The 21463-nt window shown below is 43.7% G+C and overlaps 1 protein-coding gene across 1 annotated transcript in view; it reads left to right on the forward strand.

The window, feature by feature from the left end:
- PRKCH (protein kinase C eta) overlaps positions 1-21463 on the forward strand; it is a 212981-nt gene that overhangs the window by 175609 nt on the left and 15909 nt on the right. Inside the window, exons 11-12 of the mRNA XM_001498126.7 lie at positions 14814-14952; positions 15600-15788. Of these exons, the coding sequence (XP_001498176.1) occupies positions 14814-14952; positions 15600-15788 (328 nt within the window). The remainder of the gene's footprint in view (positions 1-14813; positions 14953-15599; positions 15789-21463) is intronic.

Raw genomic sequence — 21463 nt, forward strand, 5'->3', positions numbered from 1 at the left:
GACATGAGAAGTAGGGAGGTGATATCATCAGATGAGGAAATTGAGGCCAAGAGAGGTGACAGAGCTGAGACCAGAAGCTTTGCTTTCTGCCTCGGATTAGTGTTCTTGTCCCTTGACTAACTGACCAGGCAGTGCACCAGTTAATACCAGCATCCCAGCTTGTCCACCCAGCCCCATGTGCTGCCTCTGAAGAGAGGGACGGATGTCCATCAGAAAGTTCCTGTGCATCGAGATGCCAGCCTGCTCACCAACACCCCTCCACCCCCACTGCCCAGCTCACCCAGCCAGCCTGCGTGACCTCTGTGCTCTCTGCTCATTGTCAGTCTTAATGAGAGAAGCTACTCCCAGAGCACACCATGTCCTGTAGTATCCAGTTAAATTCACATAAATCCTGTTGAGGCATCTATGGAATTTTTAATACCCTTCTTTTACAAGAGCAAAGGTTGCTCTCACCTATAAGCCAAACATGAAGAGGCAGTCACCAAGCAGGGCAAATTCTCCTTTCTGGTATCTCTTGGAATTGGTTTGGTTCTAGTCTGGTCTTGGAAGATTGATGTCTAGAGTAGGGTAGACTTGAGAGTGTGTTTAGAGCAGAGAGGTTCCTGGGGTGCTGTTCTGGTGCTAGGTCATCCCCCAGACAGTATCCCAGCAGGCAGTGGCAGCTTCATGTTGACTCCAGAGGTCCTAGATGGGTGCCAGGCTCCGAGCACAAACCGGAATCCACCCAGCTTCCTCAGGGTACCCGGTGTCCTCCCTAACCTACGCTCACTGGGCTCTCAGAACCAGACCACCTGCAGCTGGCAGAGAGGGGACTTGCTGTTTAGATTAACAGCCACTCATTAGGGACCTACTATGCACAGAGCACTGTGTTAGGCACCAAAGGGAACTCAAAAATATAAAGATGGAGAAATGAAACAAGGAGGCACTTCTCCTCGTGGAGATCACATTTTATTTGGGAAAATAATAATCATAAAATAACAGCAGCCAGAGGCAGGATTTTGGAATTCCTACTCCCCGCCTGCCCCTCCTTTGACTACCCGTGACCTTTGTTGGCTTCCTGTGGTAAAGGAAGGTGAACACCAGCGCAGTGGTATCGATGGAGATTCTTGAATGTGATCATGGTGCCCAGAGTTACTGCTCATTTGTGAAAACACATGATAAAAAATATTAATAGGTTTGGAAATGTCAAAAAGATACCTTCATTTATGACAGCATTGCTTATAACAGTGAAAAATTGGAAATAGCATCTCCTAAAAGGGGTCTTGCAGGGCCTGGTTTTATCATACCACTGAATGTATCAGACCGATATCCACTATCATGTTTATGTCCTCAACAATTAGTCAGGGAGAGGGTAGGGAACGAGGACTGGCTGTACCAGTTGAGTTTTATTTGATTGCATTGTGAGGTACAGATAGCATGTCACTTCCTGGTAATTCTGTGTTTCATTTCTGGAGAATTTCACTTCTCTAGAATGGAAATAAATTTCTCCAGCCACAGTGTTTTATAGATAGCAACAGGATTTAGTGACTTCTCTCATCCTCCTGTAGCTTATTCTGCTTAAAAGAATGTGTCGCCTGTGGTGAACTGCCCAGCATTTGACAAACCAGATGGAACTGGATGAACTTCAACTTAAACCAGCCTTTTCTCATTGTGCCGGGCAGGGTTGCTGATGCTGAACAGAGATCCAATTCCTATGTCTTAATGCATCCGAATTTGGTCTCAGCAAAGATGGGTGAAGTAGACAAAGGTGTTGTGGCTAATGAAGCTTAACCAGTTCTTGAGACATTTTGCTCACTGCCTGCTGCCAGGCCGTGGCATTGTATGACCAGCCCGCTCTGGCTTCATGCCATATGACCCACAGAGTAGTTTATAAGCCAAATGTGTCACTTCATATAATAGACCTACCTGCCCAAAACTCAAAGCGACAATGTTGTTTAAAATTTACAAAGTTTGTGTATATTCTCTGTTTTGAGTCTTGTAAAAATTTTAAGCAATAGGCCATGCGAATGTTATCTACTTTTTGGTTGATGAGGAAATAATAGCTACGGTTTCTGAAGCACTTAATGCATTCCAGGCAGTGTTCTAAGCAATTCACTTAAATAACTCATAATTCCCATGAAGCAGGAACTGTTGTTATCTGCATTTCATGATAAGGACACGAACATGAGTGGTTAAGTAACTTGCCCAAGATCGCACAGCTAGTAAATAGCAGGGCCAAGACTCTAACCCAGGCAGCCTGGTTCCAGAGTCTGTGCCCTTCACCTCACACTATACTGCCTTTTGGAATCAGACAGACAGACAGACAGACAGACAGAGATTGGTTGAATAACCTCCCAAGGTCACGTGGGGTTAGGGACGGAAGCAGACTGAGAAGAAGAGCATAGTTGAGAATTTGCCCTTGGCCTTTATCTCTGTGTTGTGTGAGGACTCCATTCTTGGCCACAAGTCCAGATTTATTTTGTCTCCAGAATTGATCACTCTGGATTTGTTACCAGTTAAGATCATCAACAAGGAATCCGATTCCCTAGGAAATGTAAGATATGCCCTTCTGTTATTACTGTATGAAACCTTATATTTGCAAAGATCTTTAATAGCCTCTGTAATGTACATACAGACATACAATGTTGTGACGCAGGTTACTTATGGAGTGAAATCTAGGGTTAGTGATTATTTAGATTAAGGTCTATCACCTTGTGACCTTGATGTGTTATTAGAGAAACTGAGGTGCTGGGGAAATTGACCAAAGAGAAATAGCCATTCTTTATTGAGTCAAGATTAGTCCAGCATTTAGGCAAGAAGAATGTTAGTGTCCTCTCAAAAGGTGTGTTCAGCTGCTACTTTTATCTACGGGTTTGGAGATACTTTCTAAACTGAAAATAAGACACACAGGCTAAAAAATAATTCTCTCCATGATTTATGAATTCTGTTGACTTTTAAGATCTTAGGAAGTTAGGATGACTCTTACTTTTGCACGTAATAGGTTATCTTTATTAAGAAGAATACTACTGAGTAAAATTTGAAAGTCTTTGGACAGTGTCTCAACCCATAAGTACTCAGATATTTAAAAATGAACACCTAAATGCTTGTCTTGGGAAACCTGGGCTCTGTCAAGCCAAGTGCTGGGGACAGAGTGGGTGGTTGGTCAGGAAGTAACAGTGAGTTCTCCCAAAGGGAATTTCTTAGGGGACAATTCGATGTCTTTGGCACATTTTGCTGTGACATGCCCAGCATTTGGGGGAGATCAGTAAAGTTCCTTGGAAAGGGACTCAGATGTGTGTTGCTATCATGTGTCTGGCCTGTGATCAGTACTCCAGAAATGATCTGTGAAATATTCCAGGCCTACCCTTGGAGTTTGTAATCTGACTGAGGAAAGTAAGGCTTTTTATGCAAAACATAATTAGAGAACAAAGTAATGCCAGCTGTAGTCCAGAATTAAAATGTGAGGTTCATATTTAATTCCAAGGGCCTGGGAGTGGTTCTGAACTACAGGTGTTCTCTTGGGTTTTTCAGACTTCCCTTTAGATGGCTTAGTTTTACTCTCTGATGGGGGTAGCAGATAACCAGAGAGACCTGCTGACGTGGCCAAAAGTTCTGGTTCAAGTCGGAAGCGCACCCCCCACGCCCCAATGTTGTGCAAGGCATTACTAATGCTGGCAATGGTTTGTGTTTAACTATTTGCCAAAAGCAGCCTGTATATCCCTTCCTGAGGTTGGTGCTATAAACTCTAGTCCTTCCTGTCATAAAACACTCCTCATCGCCCCCTCACAGCAGTAGCCACATCCCCTTTCCCAGTGTGCGAGGCTGCGTGCTTGGACAGCAAATGGCTGCCACAACTTTGCTGCTTGTTTTCCCCAAGCCAAAGAGAAGTTCTAACCCTGGCAAAGCAACGACGTTCCTACTTCCTCTCAATGGGATGTCTTCCGGGAACCAGCCTCCGTGCTGACGGGGTCTAGTGCCCTTCATCACAAGAGCCCTGGGTTTCCTTAGAGGGAACCAGCTGTAGCTAGAAATGTTAAGATATCTCATTGTCCCCTCACTTGTTGGTCTGTGTATTTGTATTGATAGCTCAGTTGTGTGGTTTTTCTTTCTAAGGACAAGAGCCACAGCATTTATCCACTTAATAACAACAATGACAGCGACAACAATGGTTAACATTTACCTAGTGCTGTGTGTCCTCTGATGTTTAACAGAGTGTCACTCTATGAACCTGTTGGTATAGGTGCCGTGTATCCAACATAAACCTAGTAGGATTCATCTGCCCCTGCCCATCCCCACTCCACAGCTGCCCCAATTGTCCTTAAGATCTTATTGCTTAAGAGGGAACCATGTTCTGACTCCTCCTTGCTGGGAGTCATTCCTTCCTTTGTCTTCATGCACGTGCCCTGCAAGCAGCCAGCCAGGAAGGAGCTCCTCCACGCCTATCCTGTGCCTAGCTTGCAGGGTCTCAGAATCCCCATCACTCTCTGATCCTGTTTATGGTCTTGCTGTGTGAGAACCTCCATTTTCTTGTTGGCTTTCTGCGGCCAGGAAGCACAGCTGCCTGGGCAGGTGGTTTTCCGTGGGTCAGCTGCACTCAGCTGTCTGCACCAGGGGAGCTTGAGGAGTTAAGCAGGATTCAGTGTGTTGAGCACTTTATCCTCTTTAGACTGTCAAGTCCAAGTGTACCATTGGCCCCGGCATCCTTGCTGTGTTGTCAGAGCTAGGCCCAATGGTTGGGAGGCCCCTAGCCACAAAGGTTCGGTCATCTCCTTGGTGTCTTTGTCTGAGCCCCCCATCTTGCCTCCCTGCCTTCCCTTGCCGAGTGCATCTGCACACTGAACGCTGCCAGGTGTCACGTAGGAAGCATTTTGGCAAGGAGAATCAGTGAGAGAGGTTTTCTTGGCAACTGTAAAATAAAAGTACTGTAAGGAGCTGCTAAATAAATCTGTGCTACTTCAGCTAGGGAATTTCAACCCTCCTGGGAGTAGAGGGGTGTGGAATGAAAAATATATATAGAAGGCTCAGCTGTCAGCTTGATGGCTCATTGATTTGATGGACCTAAGGAGATGTATGATCTGCATGCTGTGGACATTAATCAAACCCATTCCCTCCTACATTTGTCCAGAGAGTCAATGGGTGTTTTCTTTGTACATTTTTTCCTACCATAAGACAAGGCAAGGGGAACTCTCTTGGTCCCTATGCTCAAGTTAGGTTGGTCCTCTGTGTACACAGTGGTGAAGGTGGAAACATGCTGCCTGCATACCAAGGGCTTCAGACACCAGAGCTGGACGGAGACCAACCCCTGGCTTGTGGGCATTAGTCTGTGAGTCCCTGGCCCTGTTTGAAAGGGGCTGTAAGAGCCAGCCTTGTACAGAGTCATTTTCATGATCATTTCCCATTCCAAGTAGCTGTGGGGAAGAAATATGAAAGGGTAGGGGGAAAGAACCTCAGAGGTGCCTGGGTAACACTTTCTGGGTTGGAAAGTGTTTTATTGACTTTCTTCATTCATCAGAAAAATGAGTTATTTTGCATTCAACCTTATAGTGATGAATGTTTCTGTTTCACATACAGCCATGCACCACATAACAACGTTTCAGTCAATGAGAGACCACACATACAATGGTGGTCCCACAAGATTAGTACCGTAGCCTCAGTGTGTAGTGGGCGATATCTTCTTGGTTTGTGTGAGTACACTCTATGATGTTCGCACAATGGTGAAATTGCCTGACGACTGTTTCTCAGAAGGCGTCGTGCTGTTAAACAACGCGTGACTGTGTTTGTTCCTAAGCAGGTGTTCTCATAGGTCAGCCTCACAAACACCAGATAAAACGTCGCTTCACCAGCAGAAATGGCATGAGGACCTCGTTTAGTAATTTGCAATGTTGCTTCTTTTAGTAGTAGCCTCATTTTCATACTTCAGTTCAGACTACAGGGACTTGTTGTGGGGCTGTTGAAAATATAAATGCCATCCATAGCAATTATATAATATGGTAGACACTTCAGGTAATTTCAATGGTAAAAAATGAGCTTATGACAACAGATTCAGAATTCCGAGTCCACAAATGTTCAGGTTGATTTTTTTCAACATGGCCTTGCAGACTGGTTCCAAAGAAAGCTTTTCCATTCCTACCAGTGGATCATTTTCCCTACATGTCTTCCTTGGGAATTACGGGCTTAAACGGTACAGAAACCAAAAAAAATTATTAAAGCCAAAATATGTAAACATATATTTTAATGATTTCTTCCTGGTTAGCAAAGTAATATATAATTCCTGTAAGAAATTTAGAAAATACTAAAAACGAAAAGAAAAATCATTTATAAATATATCACCCAGAAATAGACTTTTAACCTTTCTCTTTTATCTTTTCCCATCTCTCCTTTGTCCCTCCTGTCTTCTTTCCCTCAATACCCCCAATTGTAACATAATTAAGAGAAGATTGAAAATACAATTTTGTACCCTGTTTTTTCACCTAGAATTATATAAGCCTATAAATAAGTCATGAAACCCACTAGCTATAAAGATTGATAGATTTGACTATATAAAAAATATGCAAGTTGCCATAAACAAAACTTTAAAAAAAGGGCAATATTATTTGCAACCAATATAACAAATTACTGCTATCCATAATGTGTAATAAACTTCTAAAAAGTAATAGAAAAAATAACTCAAATTTTAAAATTGGTAAAACATGTGACTAGGCAGTGGAAGAAATACAAATGGCCATTAAACATGTATTTTTTAAAGCTTAATCTCATTAATAATCAAGAAATGAAATTAAAACAATGAGATCATTTTTCCCTAGCATATTGGCAAGGATATAAGGATGATTACATCTAACCTGAATAAGGAAGCCAAATGGATACTCTTGTACCCAACTGGTGGCAGCATAAATTAGTGTAAACTTTTTGGAGAGCACTTGCTCAACATCTGTTTAAATTTATACACTTAAACACAACATTTCTACTTCTAAAAATTTATCCTAAATAAACTCTCCTACAAGTGTGCAAATAATGTTCATTACTCCATTGTTTGAAGTTGCAAAAAGTTAGAAACAACCTAAATGTTCATAGAGAGGACTAGTTAAGTTATGGTACATCTTTATAATGGAATTTATGTAACCATTACAGAGAATGAGGCAGATTGAAAGGACATAGAAATATATCCAAAATATTTGTCAAGTAAGTAAAGCAAGTTCCTTTATCACATGTGTTAGTGTAGCACTGAGAAGATAAGACTGGAAGACTAGGAACCTGTCATCGTTTTCTCTGTATTTTTTCTCAGGAATGATTGAATTTTATATAATGAAAATATTATTTTTAGGGGCCAGCCGGTGGCACAGCAATTGAGTTTGCACATTCCACTTTGGCCACCCGGGGTTCGCAGGTTCAGATCCCGGATGCAGACATATGCACCACTTGTCAAGCCATGCCACATAGAAAGTAGAGGAAGATGGGCACGGATGTTAGCTCAGGGCCAGTCTTCCTCAGCAAAAAATAGGAGGATTGGCAGCAGATGTTAGCTCAGGGCTAATCTTCCTCAAAAAAAAAAAAAGAAAAGAAAATATTATTTTTATAGTCAAAAAAGAAATAATTTTAAAAAGAAAAAAATTCTATCATAAACATTTCTCTACATTTTTAGACCTTCATAAAATTTTAGCATCTTTCATAAAATTCTGTTGTGGATATACTATAATTTATTTATCCATTCCCCTATTAATAAATAATTTAGTTTGTTTCCAAATTTTGCTTTTATGTGTGATGCAGCAACAAATAGCTTTGTAAAATAAAATAGTTATGTTCACACTCACAGGAGGTTACATCCTGTGGCAGACGCTGACAGTTTAACTTAGAAACTGAGTCCATTAGATGATTTTGAATATAAAAGGTTAGCATTTTCTAATTATTTTAAACCCTAACAAGACTATAGATGGCCCACCTGGAGGCAAAGACTCGTGTCCCTGTTCCCCTGGGCACTTGGCTCTGCCACCAGCTCTGGCTGTGATTTTTGCTAATGTTTGTGGTCTCAGTGTGGAAAAGACCAGGCGTCTTATCCTCAGCGTACTCTTCCCAAGGCTCAGTCCCAAGCCCTCTCTTTCTCCTGCCACTTCCTCTCCCCAAGTGAACTCGTCCACACCCAGCTAATGACTCTCAACTTTATATCCCCAGCCCAGCATTTCCTCTGAGTTCTCGCCATGTATATTCAGCTGCCTATTAAACATCTCCACTTGGATGTCTAAAAAAATAGCTCAAAATGTCCAAAATAAATTGCGTGAGCCAGAACATGCTCACACTTCCTTTCCTTTTACCTTCTGTATCCTTCCCTTACTAAATGCCATTTCTTTTTCCCCATAATAGTTCTCGATCCATCTAGTTCTCTTTACCTTACTGCCCCACCCTAGTCCAGGCCACTATCATTTCTTTTCTAGGTGTTCCAGTGGCTTCCCAACGATCTCTTCATGTTCTATCTTATCCCCTCTGATCTGTTATCCATGTTGTAGCTGGAGGCTTGTTGTAAAATCACCAATTAATGCCATCCCTCTCCTCTGTAAGACTTTTCAGTGGTTTCTCTTTCCTCTTTGGCTAAACAGTGAATTCCTCCCTGGCCCCTGCCCTATCAGGCTCCTCCTCTCTCCTGTCTCCTTCAGTAGTCTGAGCCCCTTGCATATTGCATGGCTCATGGATGATACTTAGTGTTTGTTGTTGGGTGGGTGAAGGGTGATGGTAGGTAATACATGAATGGCACTACCTCTAACTTGTAATAAAACCAAATTTTAGGCTTTTGCTATTTCAGTGGCTTTTAAAAATTCTTTTACAAATTTAATACAATCAGTATTGCTTTGAAAAAATTTCAAGTTTATATAAACCCAGACACTCAAAACACAAGCCAACCCTAAATGGTTTTGTTCTGAAATTACGATTGTAAGCCAAATTCACTCTCTTGGCAGATGCCACCTCTTAACACTTGCCCAGCCTCTCCTTAGAAGAGGGCCGTGAATTATTTTCTGAATATTTTACCACTAGAAGGAGATTTGCTATGCATTCCCCAACTCCTATACTTTCATGGGTTATGTAAAATCCGTTGAACGTCTCCATGCACAAGCTAAAAATCAAAGCAAAAAAAATTATTTTTGCAGAATTTTGATAACGCATTTAATAGTGATATGCACAAAAATATCTTTTTCTAATAGTTCAGTCTTGGGATATTTATTAATTCTCAGATGGTTCTGGTTTTGATTAGTGAAGTCCTCTCAGGAAACAGTCTGCCAGGAGGATTTGCCAGGGACACAACATCGCTACATAGAAGAGCGTGTGCCTACTGTTGTGAGTTATGAGCCCAGGCCTTGGAGGGAGGTGAGCAGAACTGAGTTCAAATCCTGACTTTACACCTGGCTAACTAAATGATGTTGGTGGAGATTCTACTTAATAGGGTTGTTTTGAGGATAAAATAACATGAATAAAGCACTTATCACTTGAATAATCAATATATGTTAGCTTTTTTTTTTTGGTGGGGGGAAGACTAGCCCTGAGCTAACATCTGCCAATCCTCCTCTTTTTGCTGAGGAAGACTGGCCCTGAGCTAACATCCGTGCCCATCTTCCTCTATTTTATATGTGGGACGCCTGCCACAGCATGGCTTCCCAAGCAGTGCCATGTCTGCACCTGGGATCCAAATTGGCGAACCTTGGGCCGCCAAAGTGGAACATGCACACTTAACCACTGTGCCATCGGGCCAACCCTTGTATGTTAGCTTTTAATGACACTATTATTATTATTATCCACAGAAGCTTTTTTTCAGGTTCTCTGGATACACACCCCCCCCCCAAATGAGCAAACAAAGGGCAATATATTTATAATAGTGTATTGACTGTATATTTTATGATAACTAATATCAAAGTGATACTTTATTAAAGAATTATTGTCTTTTAGATTCAGATATTAGGATATTTATAGATGAGATGATTTCATGTCTTAGATTTGCTTCAAAATCTGAAAAAAAAAGATGGATCAGGAAAGGAGTAAATGCATAGTGAAACAAGATTGGGCATGCGTTGGTAGCTGCTGATGCTGTGCAATCACTACGGGAGTTGGTAAGGATTCCCTATACTTCTGTATATGTTTGAAATTTTCCATGGTAAAAATTTTTAAAACACATTAAAAATAGCTACTGAATAGGCTTACATTCATTCTTGTTCAAGGAGCCAGCTCTCAACTCACTTTCCTTTATTTCTTTTGGAAGAGTAACTGATTCCAGTGATCTAAGCAGTAGGACTCATGTCAGTTTGTTTTACAACTCTCAGAATAGCTCATGGTGGTAACAAAATAAATACAATTTCTTTGTTTTCAACCACTTTGGAATCTTCTCTGAAACTTCTGTGGGCATTTGAAGTAACCCTGATTACCCAGCCAGAACAATGTACCTTTCAGGCAACCAAGGAGGATAAAATAACTCTTTCTACTCTTCTGTGCTTGCATGACCAAAGGTACAGCTATTAAATACCTGTGCCCAATGACCTAATGAATGATGAGCCTGTAATTGTGTATTTGGCATTTTGGGATTTGAGCCTCTGCCCTGTATGAACTTGTCATCTTCGTTGTGTAGCCTTGTTAAGTTTGGCTGCTGGGTTACATGTTGGCATGGAGGCTGCGGAACTCAGAGCCAACTGACCTCTGCATAGTTCAAATTCAAGTCAGGAGTCATAGGATGACTTTTTTTGCTTTTACTTTGTTTTCTTTTTAATGAAGATAAGGATTTACCCTTAGAGTGGAAGCTGGCTATGGCCGTAAATGGCTGTGTAACTTTTGGATCTGTTTGACTAACCCTCTGAATGTCCTATTTCCATCTGGGTGCAAGCCGGGGAAAGCATTGTGTTGGATCCTCTGTGCTTTAGAATGGCCTCTCCTGAAGCTGCTCCCCTCCTCCAGCTTCATTAAAGCAAAGAGTTTGAACGTGTATTTCAGGATTCTTCTTTTCCCTCCAAATTCTGTCTCTAAGGTGTAAAGCACATGGCTTTTTATAAGTTCAGTTACTTTGGAACAAGGTTCATGGAACTTCCTTCCTTCACCTAAAAATGAGACAGGCTCTGACTTGACCAGGGAAGCTCACTGTTGTCCATCTGAGATGCTTCTGTTTCTCTCTTTGGTCAGCCCCTTCTGCCAGGACCAAGCTAGAACTGGAAAGGAATAAGGCTCAGCCCCAGCTAAGGGAGAGATAGGTGCACAGACAGAGCCTTCTGGAATACAGTGCAGGTGTGCTGTCATAGAGCTATGAACTGGTGTTCTAGGGGCAGGGTTGACTATCTAGGACATCAGCACCTTCCTTACAGTGGAGGTGTAAGACATTTGGACTGAGGGTAGAATTGATAGCCTGGGATTATATTATGCTCTTAATTGAACCCCCTTGGCATTCCAATTTGAGGATTTTGTCTTATTAGGTAATACCTGGTGTGAAACCAGCAGTAGCATTTCCCTCAGGGCTGGTACAGTTCTCAGAATGCCTAAAATTAGACTGAAAAGTCAGGATTGAGGTATATAACCTGACTGCGTTCCCCCGGGCATCCCGTGACCAGGATGAATTGCCTCCCTTGTGCTGCTCAGTTCTGTCTCTGAGCGGCGGGGCTGTGCTCCAGGACTCCTCTGTGCAGAGGGCATTGTGATGAGCACCTTATGAAACTGATCGCAAAGCACTTTTCTCTCCCTGAACCATTCCGGCTGCCCGTGACAGCAGCTGAGTAAGAAGCAATCAACCTCTTACCTGGAGTGTTAGTCACCAGCTCTCTTGAGCAATCACAGGTCAGCTCTTTAGCCCGTTGTGGGGGTCTGTTAGCACTTGTTTCTGTGACCCAAGAAAATCCTTTCGGAACCCTTCGCAGGCGTAACAGCTTCAGGGGAATTCAGAAACTCAGTAACCTTGTTTGGCAACGGGAGGGAGTCAGAGTGCTCTGGGCACAGGTCCACACGGACCTGGATCTCTGGGCTACAGCATGGTGCTGATAAAGCCATCCCCCATGGCCTTGGTCTCTCCTGGGGCCACAGACTAGAATCTCTCTAACCTTGGCCAGCCAGCCAGCCACCTGGAATGTTTGCCATCAGTCCCAGAGGAGCCAGACAACCGGGCACTCACAGGGCCTTGAGTTTGAAGCTACTTCTGGAAGAATAACTGAGAGAGACTGTGCTCCTGGAGGTAGTCTCCCTCACGTGTACACAACCCCAGTCATCCTCACCCCTGACCCTGGGCTCTTGTGACCCACCTTCACGTGGGTTAAATAAGTCTCGCTCATGCTGTGTGTGTGGTGAGGGAACAGTTCCCACAGCCCACAGCCCACTGAGAACAGTAGCTCGTGTGGGAGTAGGATTCGGCTTGGAGAGGGGCAGGAGCGGACTGGGGGACCGAGGCTGTGTTTGGTTTAGAGGTGGAGAAGCCTTGCATTTCTGCAGTGGCTGCGCAGGTTTCCTGCACACCTTTACCTTACGCCGCTTGTACGTGGAAGACGGCCTCCAGGAACCCGGGAACAGACAGGAGGTCTGGTCTGTGCTCCCGCTGACCCAGGCCAAGAAAGCTCTGCTGCCTTAACCTCGCTTATCGGGGATTCCTGGAAAACAGGGCTTTGTTTTCATTCCTGGGTGTCTTCCACTGATTGCTCTCTGTGAGACCAGCAAGGTCAGGCTGTATCAACTCACAGGGCACTGTGTGGAAACCAGTCTCGCCAGTTCTGTCACCACCTACCTCCTCCAAGCTGCAACGTGATCTGGGGCTGGACCAGACCAGCCTTTTCCCTTGGGCCAAGCGGGCCAACAGACCTGTATTCTCAAAGTAGGGATAGGAGGACAGAACCATGCGCACCCAACACAGCCCACTGTGCACGTGAAGCTCCAGAACTGCAGTCAGCTGGAGCCACTGTGAACATGCTGCCGTGAGGGGACACCATCACCCAGAACAGCATAGCCTCCCGCACAGCAGTTGACTGCATGGCTCCAGGTCAAGGAATCACCTACCATCCCCTGCTGCCAGTGCAGCCTGCTCCTTCCCGATAAGCCCGAGTGGTCTCCTCTGAGCATGTCATCCTTTAGCAAAGCATAAAGGCGTCACCCAATAGGCCAGATTGCTTCTCTCGCCCTGGTCCTCTCCAGGCTGAGCCTGGAGGCTGGCAGTAGTGTGTGTCTGTAGGACTCTTTCCCAGCCTGCCATGATGACAGGCCTCCCTCTGTAACAATGCTGACCTGATGACAATGGGAAAACGTGGTGCTAGAGGCCCCTGTTGGGGAGGGGGTGTTTTAGGAGGGCACCGGCTTTCATTTGCAGACAGTTTTATGAGTGTCCGTCTGTGTTCATGCCTTCCTGAGGCCTTCCACCAAACAAGAATTGTTGCTGCTGGAAATTCTCTTCCCTTAAGAGGATTCTGCTGCTAGGGGTTGGGGAAGGGATGGGAAGTGCTTTTGTCCTGGGCTCCCCATCATCTCCCATGCCCCTGTGTACCTGTTCTTACTCCTGTTTTGTCTTTTCCTGGTTATTAACGTCCCCACTAACCCAGTGAATCTAAGACAGAAACCCAGGAGTCATCATTTCTGCTGCTTCCCCCTGTCTACCTCTAAGTGGTCATCAGCCCATATTACTGGTTGTGTTTTCGCCAAAGCACTGCCAACTGACACCTTACTTTCCATTCCGTTTGTTACTGTCCCAGTTCAGGTCTTAACATCTCCTGAAACTGTTTCAGCCACCTCTAGCTGATCTTTCTGTCCAGCTAGGAACGTGTTAGTCCTTCATTAGAGAGATTCAATGGGTCACAGAATTCCTTAGTATGGCATTCAGGGCACTTCACAGTTTGGACCTAATTTGCCTTTGTAGCCCTATCATTTTGATGGTCCGGTGGTCCATGCTGGCCCCTTCTCCAGCCTCACTTCACCACATGGGGTTCCTGAGCCCACCTGATATCACCCCTCTGCGCCTGCCCCCCGTGAACTGGCCCCACAGTGACCTCACACCCCTTCTCTGCTTGGAAGACTCTGACTCAGGCTTTAAGACCCAGCTCAATTTCTATGTCTGCTGTGGAACTGTCCCTCTCTCCTCCCAATGGAAGGAATTGTTACTTTTTGTTTTTCTCTCACAGCACTTGGTTTATATTCCCATTATGCCGCTTTTATTGTACAACAGTTTTCTCTCTCCCTAACCTCCTCTTCCACCCTTCCCACACATGTGTGTTTATAGATGTGTATGTATATAGACGTGCACGTCCATCCAGATGTATGTATAATGAACAAGTATTTATCGAGTGCACTATGCTGGGCACAACGGTGAACCACATCAACCAGACCCCTCCTTCGTGGAGCTTACCGTCTAGCAAGTGTTTGTCTCCCTGTCACACTTGAGTTCCTTGGGGAGAAAGATTATCTGTACTCTTGATGCCTGTCACAGTCCCTGGCACACAGTGGCCACTTGCTCCAGGAATGTTCACTAAGTGAACTCCAGTGAGCAGAGATAGATGCCAGAGTGGAGGATGGGGACAGGGTAGGTGGATGGCTTATAGGTACAAGGTGAACAGGAAGCCTAGAAAAGCCACATTCTGCCCTCAGTTTCTAAAGGGCAGCCTGCATTTTTATATGTGGTTCCATTCATATGGAACCATCATCTAGGAACCATGAGGCCGATTTTGAGAGTTGATCTAAATTTTTTATCCAGATAACCCAAACAAGTTTTTCTCTTTGAAGTCTGTCCAGAGAGCTCACTTGGCCGCGCATGACCACTCTGTGGTCTGATCACCCGTCCCCTGAGCCAGCTGTCCAGGTACATGGTCTGCAGCCTGGCTGCCCTACCACATGCTGCTCTTTGTTTCTTTCAGAGATCTGAAACTGGACAATGTACTGTTGGACCACGAGGGCCACTGTAAACTGGCCGACTTCGGGATGTGCAAGGAGGGGATCTGTAACGGAGTCACCACGGCAACCTTCTGTGGCACACCTGACTATATTGCTCCAGAGGTGAGTGCGGCTGCTTGGGCCGCTTTGGAAATCCAGGCTCTGCAGTAACCCTCATCAGAAATGCCACGGGCTGCTTTTGTGTGCTCTGACTTTATGGGAGGCACTGAAAGCGGAGGCCTCCAGACTCCTTCATGGCTCATTGGGTGAATGATGGCTGAAAATGTCCTCAGTCCCTCTAAATAAGAATTTGGGTCAAAAAAATTTTTGTAAACTTTGCAGTTGCTTTAGGCCTTAGGCCTGATTGAGAACAAAGTGTGCGCCACTCACGGCTATTTAGTTTACTATCTTCTTTGCCTCCACCCAGCGCTTTAATCCCAGCCCCATTTAGCAGAAGTAAAGGAAAGCTCCTGAATCTTTCCCGTATGGGTGAGTGAGCCCAATCTCCTCTTCCTTCTGCATAGATGTAGTTCCAAAATGCTATTACGATGGCCTAAGCAGGCCATAAATGTTTGATCTCCTGGACGAGGAGCCCTCCAAGTTGATCACAGGAAAAACAGACCACTCACTAAGATAGAATGAAACATGCATGTCAGCACAGGGAACTCTGTTTTTACCTTATTTCCTAATCCATCATTTTCCCTAGTCATTAAGGACACGTTTGTTAATCAGATGCATGAAGCACTTCTCATATTGCCCGCTTTGCACAGATCCTCCAAGAGATGCTGTATGGGCCCGCGGTAGATTGGTGGGCAATGGGCGTGCTGCTCTACGAAATGCTCTGCGGTCACGCGCCCTTTGAGGCAGAGAACGAAGATGACCTCTTTGAGGCCATACTGAACGATGAAGTGGTCTACCCTACATGGCTCCATGAAGATGCCACGGGAATCCTGAAATCTGTAAGTTTGGCTTGCATAGCCATCTTTCAACCTACTGCAAACCGGCTTGTTCTATGTGCTTCTTGTGTGTGTGTTTTTAATACCTCCCACCGGTAAGCTACCAGCTCCAATCGAAATTTGCATTTTAATCTGTAGAATCAAAGAATCAGAGCTCTCCCTGGCTGTTTTCCTCTCTTATACAATAGTTATTCCTGGGCGAACGGCAATAGCAGTTGATGGCATTGTTTGCCAACTATCAAGTATTTCTAGCACCTATGGCTTTAGTGTAAGTGAAGTGATGCTCCTGCTTCATCCAGTCAGGACATACCAGGGCGCTGGGTCACATGAACACCATTCCCAGTTCGTTACAATACTGATTGTGTTCTGTCGGCATTGTCCAAGGGGCAGGACGAAAGGGCCTTTCCCTGAGTGCTGGGAGAGAAGAGAGGTTCTCCAAACTTCTGCAGATCTCTTGCTTTCCTGTTATCCTTGTGCAAGCCAGGTGCCAGGCCCAGGATTCAGATGCAGGGGTAATATGACGTTGAAAAGTCTTTCCTGCGTGCATGTAACGCATATGCTAGAAGCCTTATTTTGAAGTGAGAAAGAAACATGGATTTGATGCTTTTATGTTGAAAATAAGAAAGCACACGTAAGTTGGCTTAGTTCTATAACCACGTTAGTTGAATTTGAAAATCATGTATTATCACCTACTGTATACACAGGAGGAAGAAAGATGAATAAAAGGTCATTTCTTCAAATAGGGAAAAATCAGAACAGTCCGTTCTCTGTTGGATAGGATCTATGGGATAAAAGAATTATTTTCTCAAGTCATATCCTTTCTAATGATTTGAGACAAAAAACTAAATGTGGGAAATATTAGCTATCTTGTTGAAAGACTTGTCTCTCTTCAGAAATCTCCAGTCATATAATCAGTGCCATTTCAAGAACATTTTGTATGCAGGTCACTGTTTACTGGGGCTGAAGGCACAATTGTCCCTGAGAATTCTCCACGTCACTAAAAGAGGAATAATCACACAAGTCCTTCTGAGGCAAACGTTGCTGAAGTGAATTGTAATTCGTAATTTGGTTCTCAAGTTCAGGTGCCACTACTCTCCTGATATTGAGGAAGCGCTGATCCATATAGAAATAAAAGTGAAGGACTTTTGGGTTTTACCAAATGTCTCCTATCTAGCGTGTCTTCATAAGAACAATTTAGTTATATATTTAGTAGAAATTTTGGACTAAAGAAACCAAGAATGTGGCTTTTATAATTTTATGAATAAAAACCTCAAGGAGAAGGGCTTGTGTTTGTGGATTTATGCCCTGAAGTTTCTTAACTTCTGGAAGGGAAATGTGCCCACTTACACTGTCCCCTGCTGACTTTGATGACCTCATCTATGGTAACACAACCTAATCATGCTACAGAGTCTGGCTTACTTTGCATTATTATTTTCCCAGCTCCACGGTCCAGAATCTGGCTCTTTGTGATTCTCGGCGCGTGCTAATCCCCTGCAGCCTGCGACAACCACCATCATAATACTAATGGTTCTTCATGGTGCACATATTTAGTCCAATTACTATAGCTGATTTAGCATTTTTAATATTTAAAATAAGGACCCCAGAGTTTATAATTCAAATGAAAATGCTAGTTCAAGCCATAAAGAAACGTGCATTGTTGGCCTTGGTATATTAAAGTCGCTATGCTTTGTACCATGGAGGGTAAGAAATAAAAGTCAGTCTGCCTCAGGAAAGTTTAATGTTCTCTATTTAGGAATTGACAATCCAGTTCAGTGTTTCTCATTCCTCATACCTTTTGAATCTAGGTCCAGTAGAAATCTTAAGAGGTCACATCATCATTTGAGTTGAAAATCACCCACATCTGCTTCAGTTAATTTTTTTCTTCAAATCTGTAAAAGTCTTCAACCTTTTTCTAGTGTTTCAGAATCCTCTTGAGAAGGTTCTTCCCAACTAAATCTGGGACCAAGATCTCATCCCCCTACCCAATTCCTGTAAAACCTGGAATAGGTACTGAGAAGGTTAAGATCCATGTGAAACTATTAAGACTGTTTCTTCTTAGCCAGATAAATCCCATTACTTTAAGCTGTATCTTTGATGTATATAAAAATATTTTGGTAACTAGAGTATATGTTATCCGGTAATATCTGCCTCCACAATCTTTGTTCTGAGAGAAAACAGAGCCTGTGATGCCTAAAGAGAATCTAGTCTTCAGGAGAGACTGAGTTGCACCCTCTCCTTGCAGACTGACTTCTGGGAAGCCATGAGCCTCCTCGTTGCCCTTTATTTTGGCTCCTTTCTAATGCCCGCTGCTCAGCTAGATACACAGCATGTGAGATCGTGCTGTGTCGCTGACCTCACACTGATTTTCCTAAGTGGCCCCCTGTGTTCTCAGTGGGATGACTCCCTGTGCGAAGGAGCATGGGCCTCACCCAGCGGCAGCCTACCTCCCAGCTCTGTTGAACGTTCTAGTTGAGTGACCTCAGTGAGCTACTGTCCCTCTCTGAACCTCAGTGTCCTTGCTTGTAAAATCGAGTTAATAAAATCCATGCCATAGGGTTATTGTCCAGATTAAATGAATGAATACATGTAAGCCACCAGGAACACAATAAGCATTCTGTTTCTTCCTCCTTCACAAAGTGATTTTCTGAAAACATTTGAAAAGGTGACAGATAAAATTACTAAAATAATTCACTGAGAGGATTTCTGGGACAATTTTGTACATTTCAGCCCCCATGCCTAAAAATGAAAAGCTTAAATGCTATAGCTGAGGAAATTAGCTCTTCTTTGCAGAAGGCTGAGATGTTTAAGCAGAAGTGTGATCAAGGAAGAGAAAGTAAACTGTTAGGAACGCCCTAGACCGGAGGAAAAGTGCTGAGGAGGGAAGCCCCGGGCAAGGGGTGAGGAAGCTGCCTCCAGAGCAGAGCTGTCTGAGGGCCAATCGTGGCTTTTCCACTTGCTGGCTGGGTGACCTTGGGCAAATGGCATAATTTTGCCATGCCTCAGTTTCCTCTTCCGTACAGTTGGCATCTGCGCAAGTGCATGGGGGATACTTGGAACAGTGCTCGGCACAGAGTAGATGCTCAGGACACGGCCACCACTGTCGCCAGTGAGAGCTGGGCACGTGAAATGATTTTTAGACTCTTTGCCCCCTTTCTCTGAAAAAACGATCACTTTGTTTTTTGAATTAGGAGGCAGATTTAAGATATCAAGTCAGGCTTCACAAACCATTCAGACTGCTTTCTGGCCCTAATTGCAACTTGATTTAATTAGACCAACATAGGACTTTTATTGCTAGAAGAAACCTTAGAGATTGTTCATTCCAATGTCTTCATTTTATAGATGAAGAAGCTGAGGCCTGCAGAAACTGAGGCTAACCAAAGGCCATTTAGCTCGTTACTTAAAACGAACAAATAAATTGGAACCCTGTGTATCAGTCGTGGAAGTGTAAAATGGTGCAGCCACTTTGGAAAACAGTATGGCAGGCAGTTCCTCAAAATATTAAACATAGAATTGCTGTATGATCTAGCAGTCCATTCCTGGGTGTACATCCAATAGAACTGAAAGGAAGGATTGGAACAGGTATTTGCGTGCCAATGTTCACAGCAGCAATATTCACAATATCTAAAAGGTGGAAGCAGCCCAAGTGTCCATCAACAGAAGAATGGATAAACAAAATGTGGTATATACATACAATGGGTTATTATTCAGCCTTAAAAAGAAAGGCAATTCTGATACATATTGCAACATAGATGTACCTTGAAGGCATTATGCTTAATAAAATAAGCCAGACGCAAAAGGACAAATGTATGATCCCACTTACATGAAGTACCTAGAATAGTCACATTCGTAGAGACAGAAAGCAAAATGGTGGTTTCCAGGGGCTGGGGAGGGGGACCGCGGTTTAAGGGGTACGGAGTTTCAGTTTTAGAAGATGAAAAAAGTTCTGGAGATGGATGGTGGTGATGGTTGCACAACAATATGAATGTACTTAATGCCACTGAACATACACTTGAAAATGGTTAAGATGGTAAATCTTATATTCTGTATATTATGCCACAGTAAAAAAACAAACAAACAAACAAAGAAATCCTGGGATCAGAATCCAGATTTTCCTGACTCCCAGACCTGGATACTGAGCTAGTCTACATTTGGCCTTTCTCTGTTTTCCTTCTACTTCCCATTAATGAGTGTCTTTTACCCTTAGAACCCCACATTTTTATCTCCCAAATTACTCCCTGATGTAACTCTTTCCTATTGTACCAGAAACATTAGTCACTGGAGGAAGTTAGCGGAGCTCTGTGTATTACTACCCACATAGCATGAATCTGCAACGTATTTAACTTTCAATAAAATAAGATACAATGTTTATGATAATTTTATAGCATTTTGTAAAGATTGTGCTTTTGAGTACCACCACAATACCAGAAATAATTATTATTCTATTGACCTGAGATGAATCTGTGACCCTGGAAGGAGAAACTGGTACATTAGGAAACTAGAATCCTGTTCAATCAATTCGGCAAATACTTGTCAGACGTCTTCCCTTTCCTCCGCCTATGCTGAGTGCTGGGGATGCAAAGATGAAAAGACACGGCCTCTTATGTTGTTCACTGTCTAGTAGGAATGAGAACATGTAAACGAGTACTTAGCTTGCTGGCAAGGAGGAATGGTCAGAAGTCTCTCTGGGGACAAGGACAGGGAAGGTGACACAGGACAAGACAGAGGAAGTGGCATTTAAGCTGGGTGTTGAGGAACAAATAAGGTTCAGTAGGGTTGAGAAGGAGGGGAAGAGTATTCTAGGCAGAGGAGATAACTTGTGCAAAGCCTCAGAGGTGGGAAGGAGCATGCCTGTTCAGAGAACTGCAGTTACTAGTTCTATTCCATTGGAGTGTTGGATGCAGAGGAGGGGGCAGGAAAAGATGAGTTTGGGATGTCTGAACTTTGAGGGGTCAGGGAGATGTTCAGAAAGTGGTGTATACCTTGCAGTTGATCACATGGGTCTAGAACTCAGGAAAGAGGGTGGAGATGATCGCTGTAGCGTGATTGAGAACACGGGAGTAGAGATTGACTAGGGGAGAGGGTGAGGAGCGAAAGGAGGATGGAGAATGGGTACACCAGTGGCTAAGGGGTGGTCATGGAGGAGGATTCAGTGAGGAGGTTAGGAAGGAGTGACTTCAGGCTGCATAAACATCTAAGTCTGCAATGTATCTACTAGTTTTACTTGCATTGAATTAGGCCAGCAGTTGCACAATATGAGTTACCCGGAAACTGATGCCTGCTGTAACTTTTGGGTAGTGCTTGCTAGGTAGGAACAAGTGGTCCTAGGCCCCAGAACCGAGGGCTCGCGGAATGTATGTGTGCCAGGAGTTAAGTAAGTTGAGATATTTTTAAGGACTCTGAAAAAACTTTCATTCTGTTGTACAATTCCAGATCAAGGTAAAGTACACTGCTTTCTTTAAAAATATAGACTTCAGGCCCTTTTCCAGGATTTGAGCCCTTGTATGATTCTGGGAGCTTGGTGACTTCGACAGTTCCTAATGTTGAATGTTGACACCATTGGATGGTGTCTTGCATAGTCCTAAAAACTATCAGAAAGTCTTGTGCATGCTAAGTTTCAGATTGTAATCACTTGTCTTTACCCCTAATTTCATAGAGTTTGGTGACTATTAGAAACATAA

Source organism: Equus caballus, chromosome 24 (genome assembly GCF_041296265.1).
Source record: "Equus caballus isolate H_3958 breed thoroughbred chromosome 24, TB-T2T, whole genome shotgun sequence".
NCBI classification, from domain to species: Eukaryota; Metazoa; Chordata; class Mammalia; order Perissodactyla; family Equidae; genus Equus; species Equus caballus.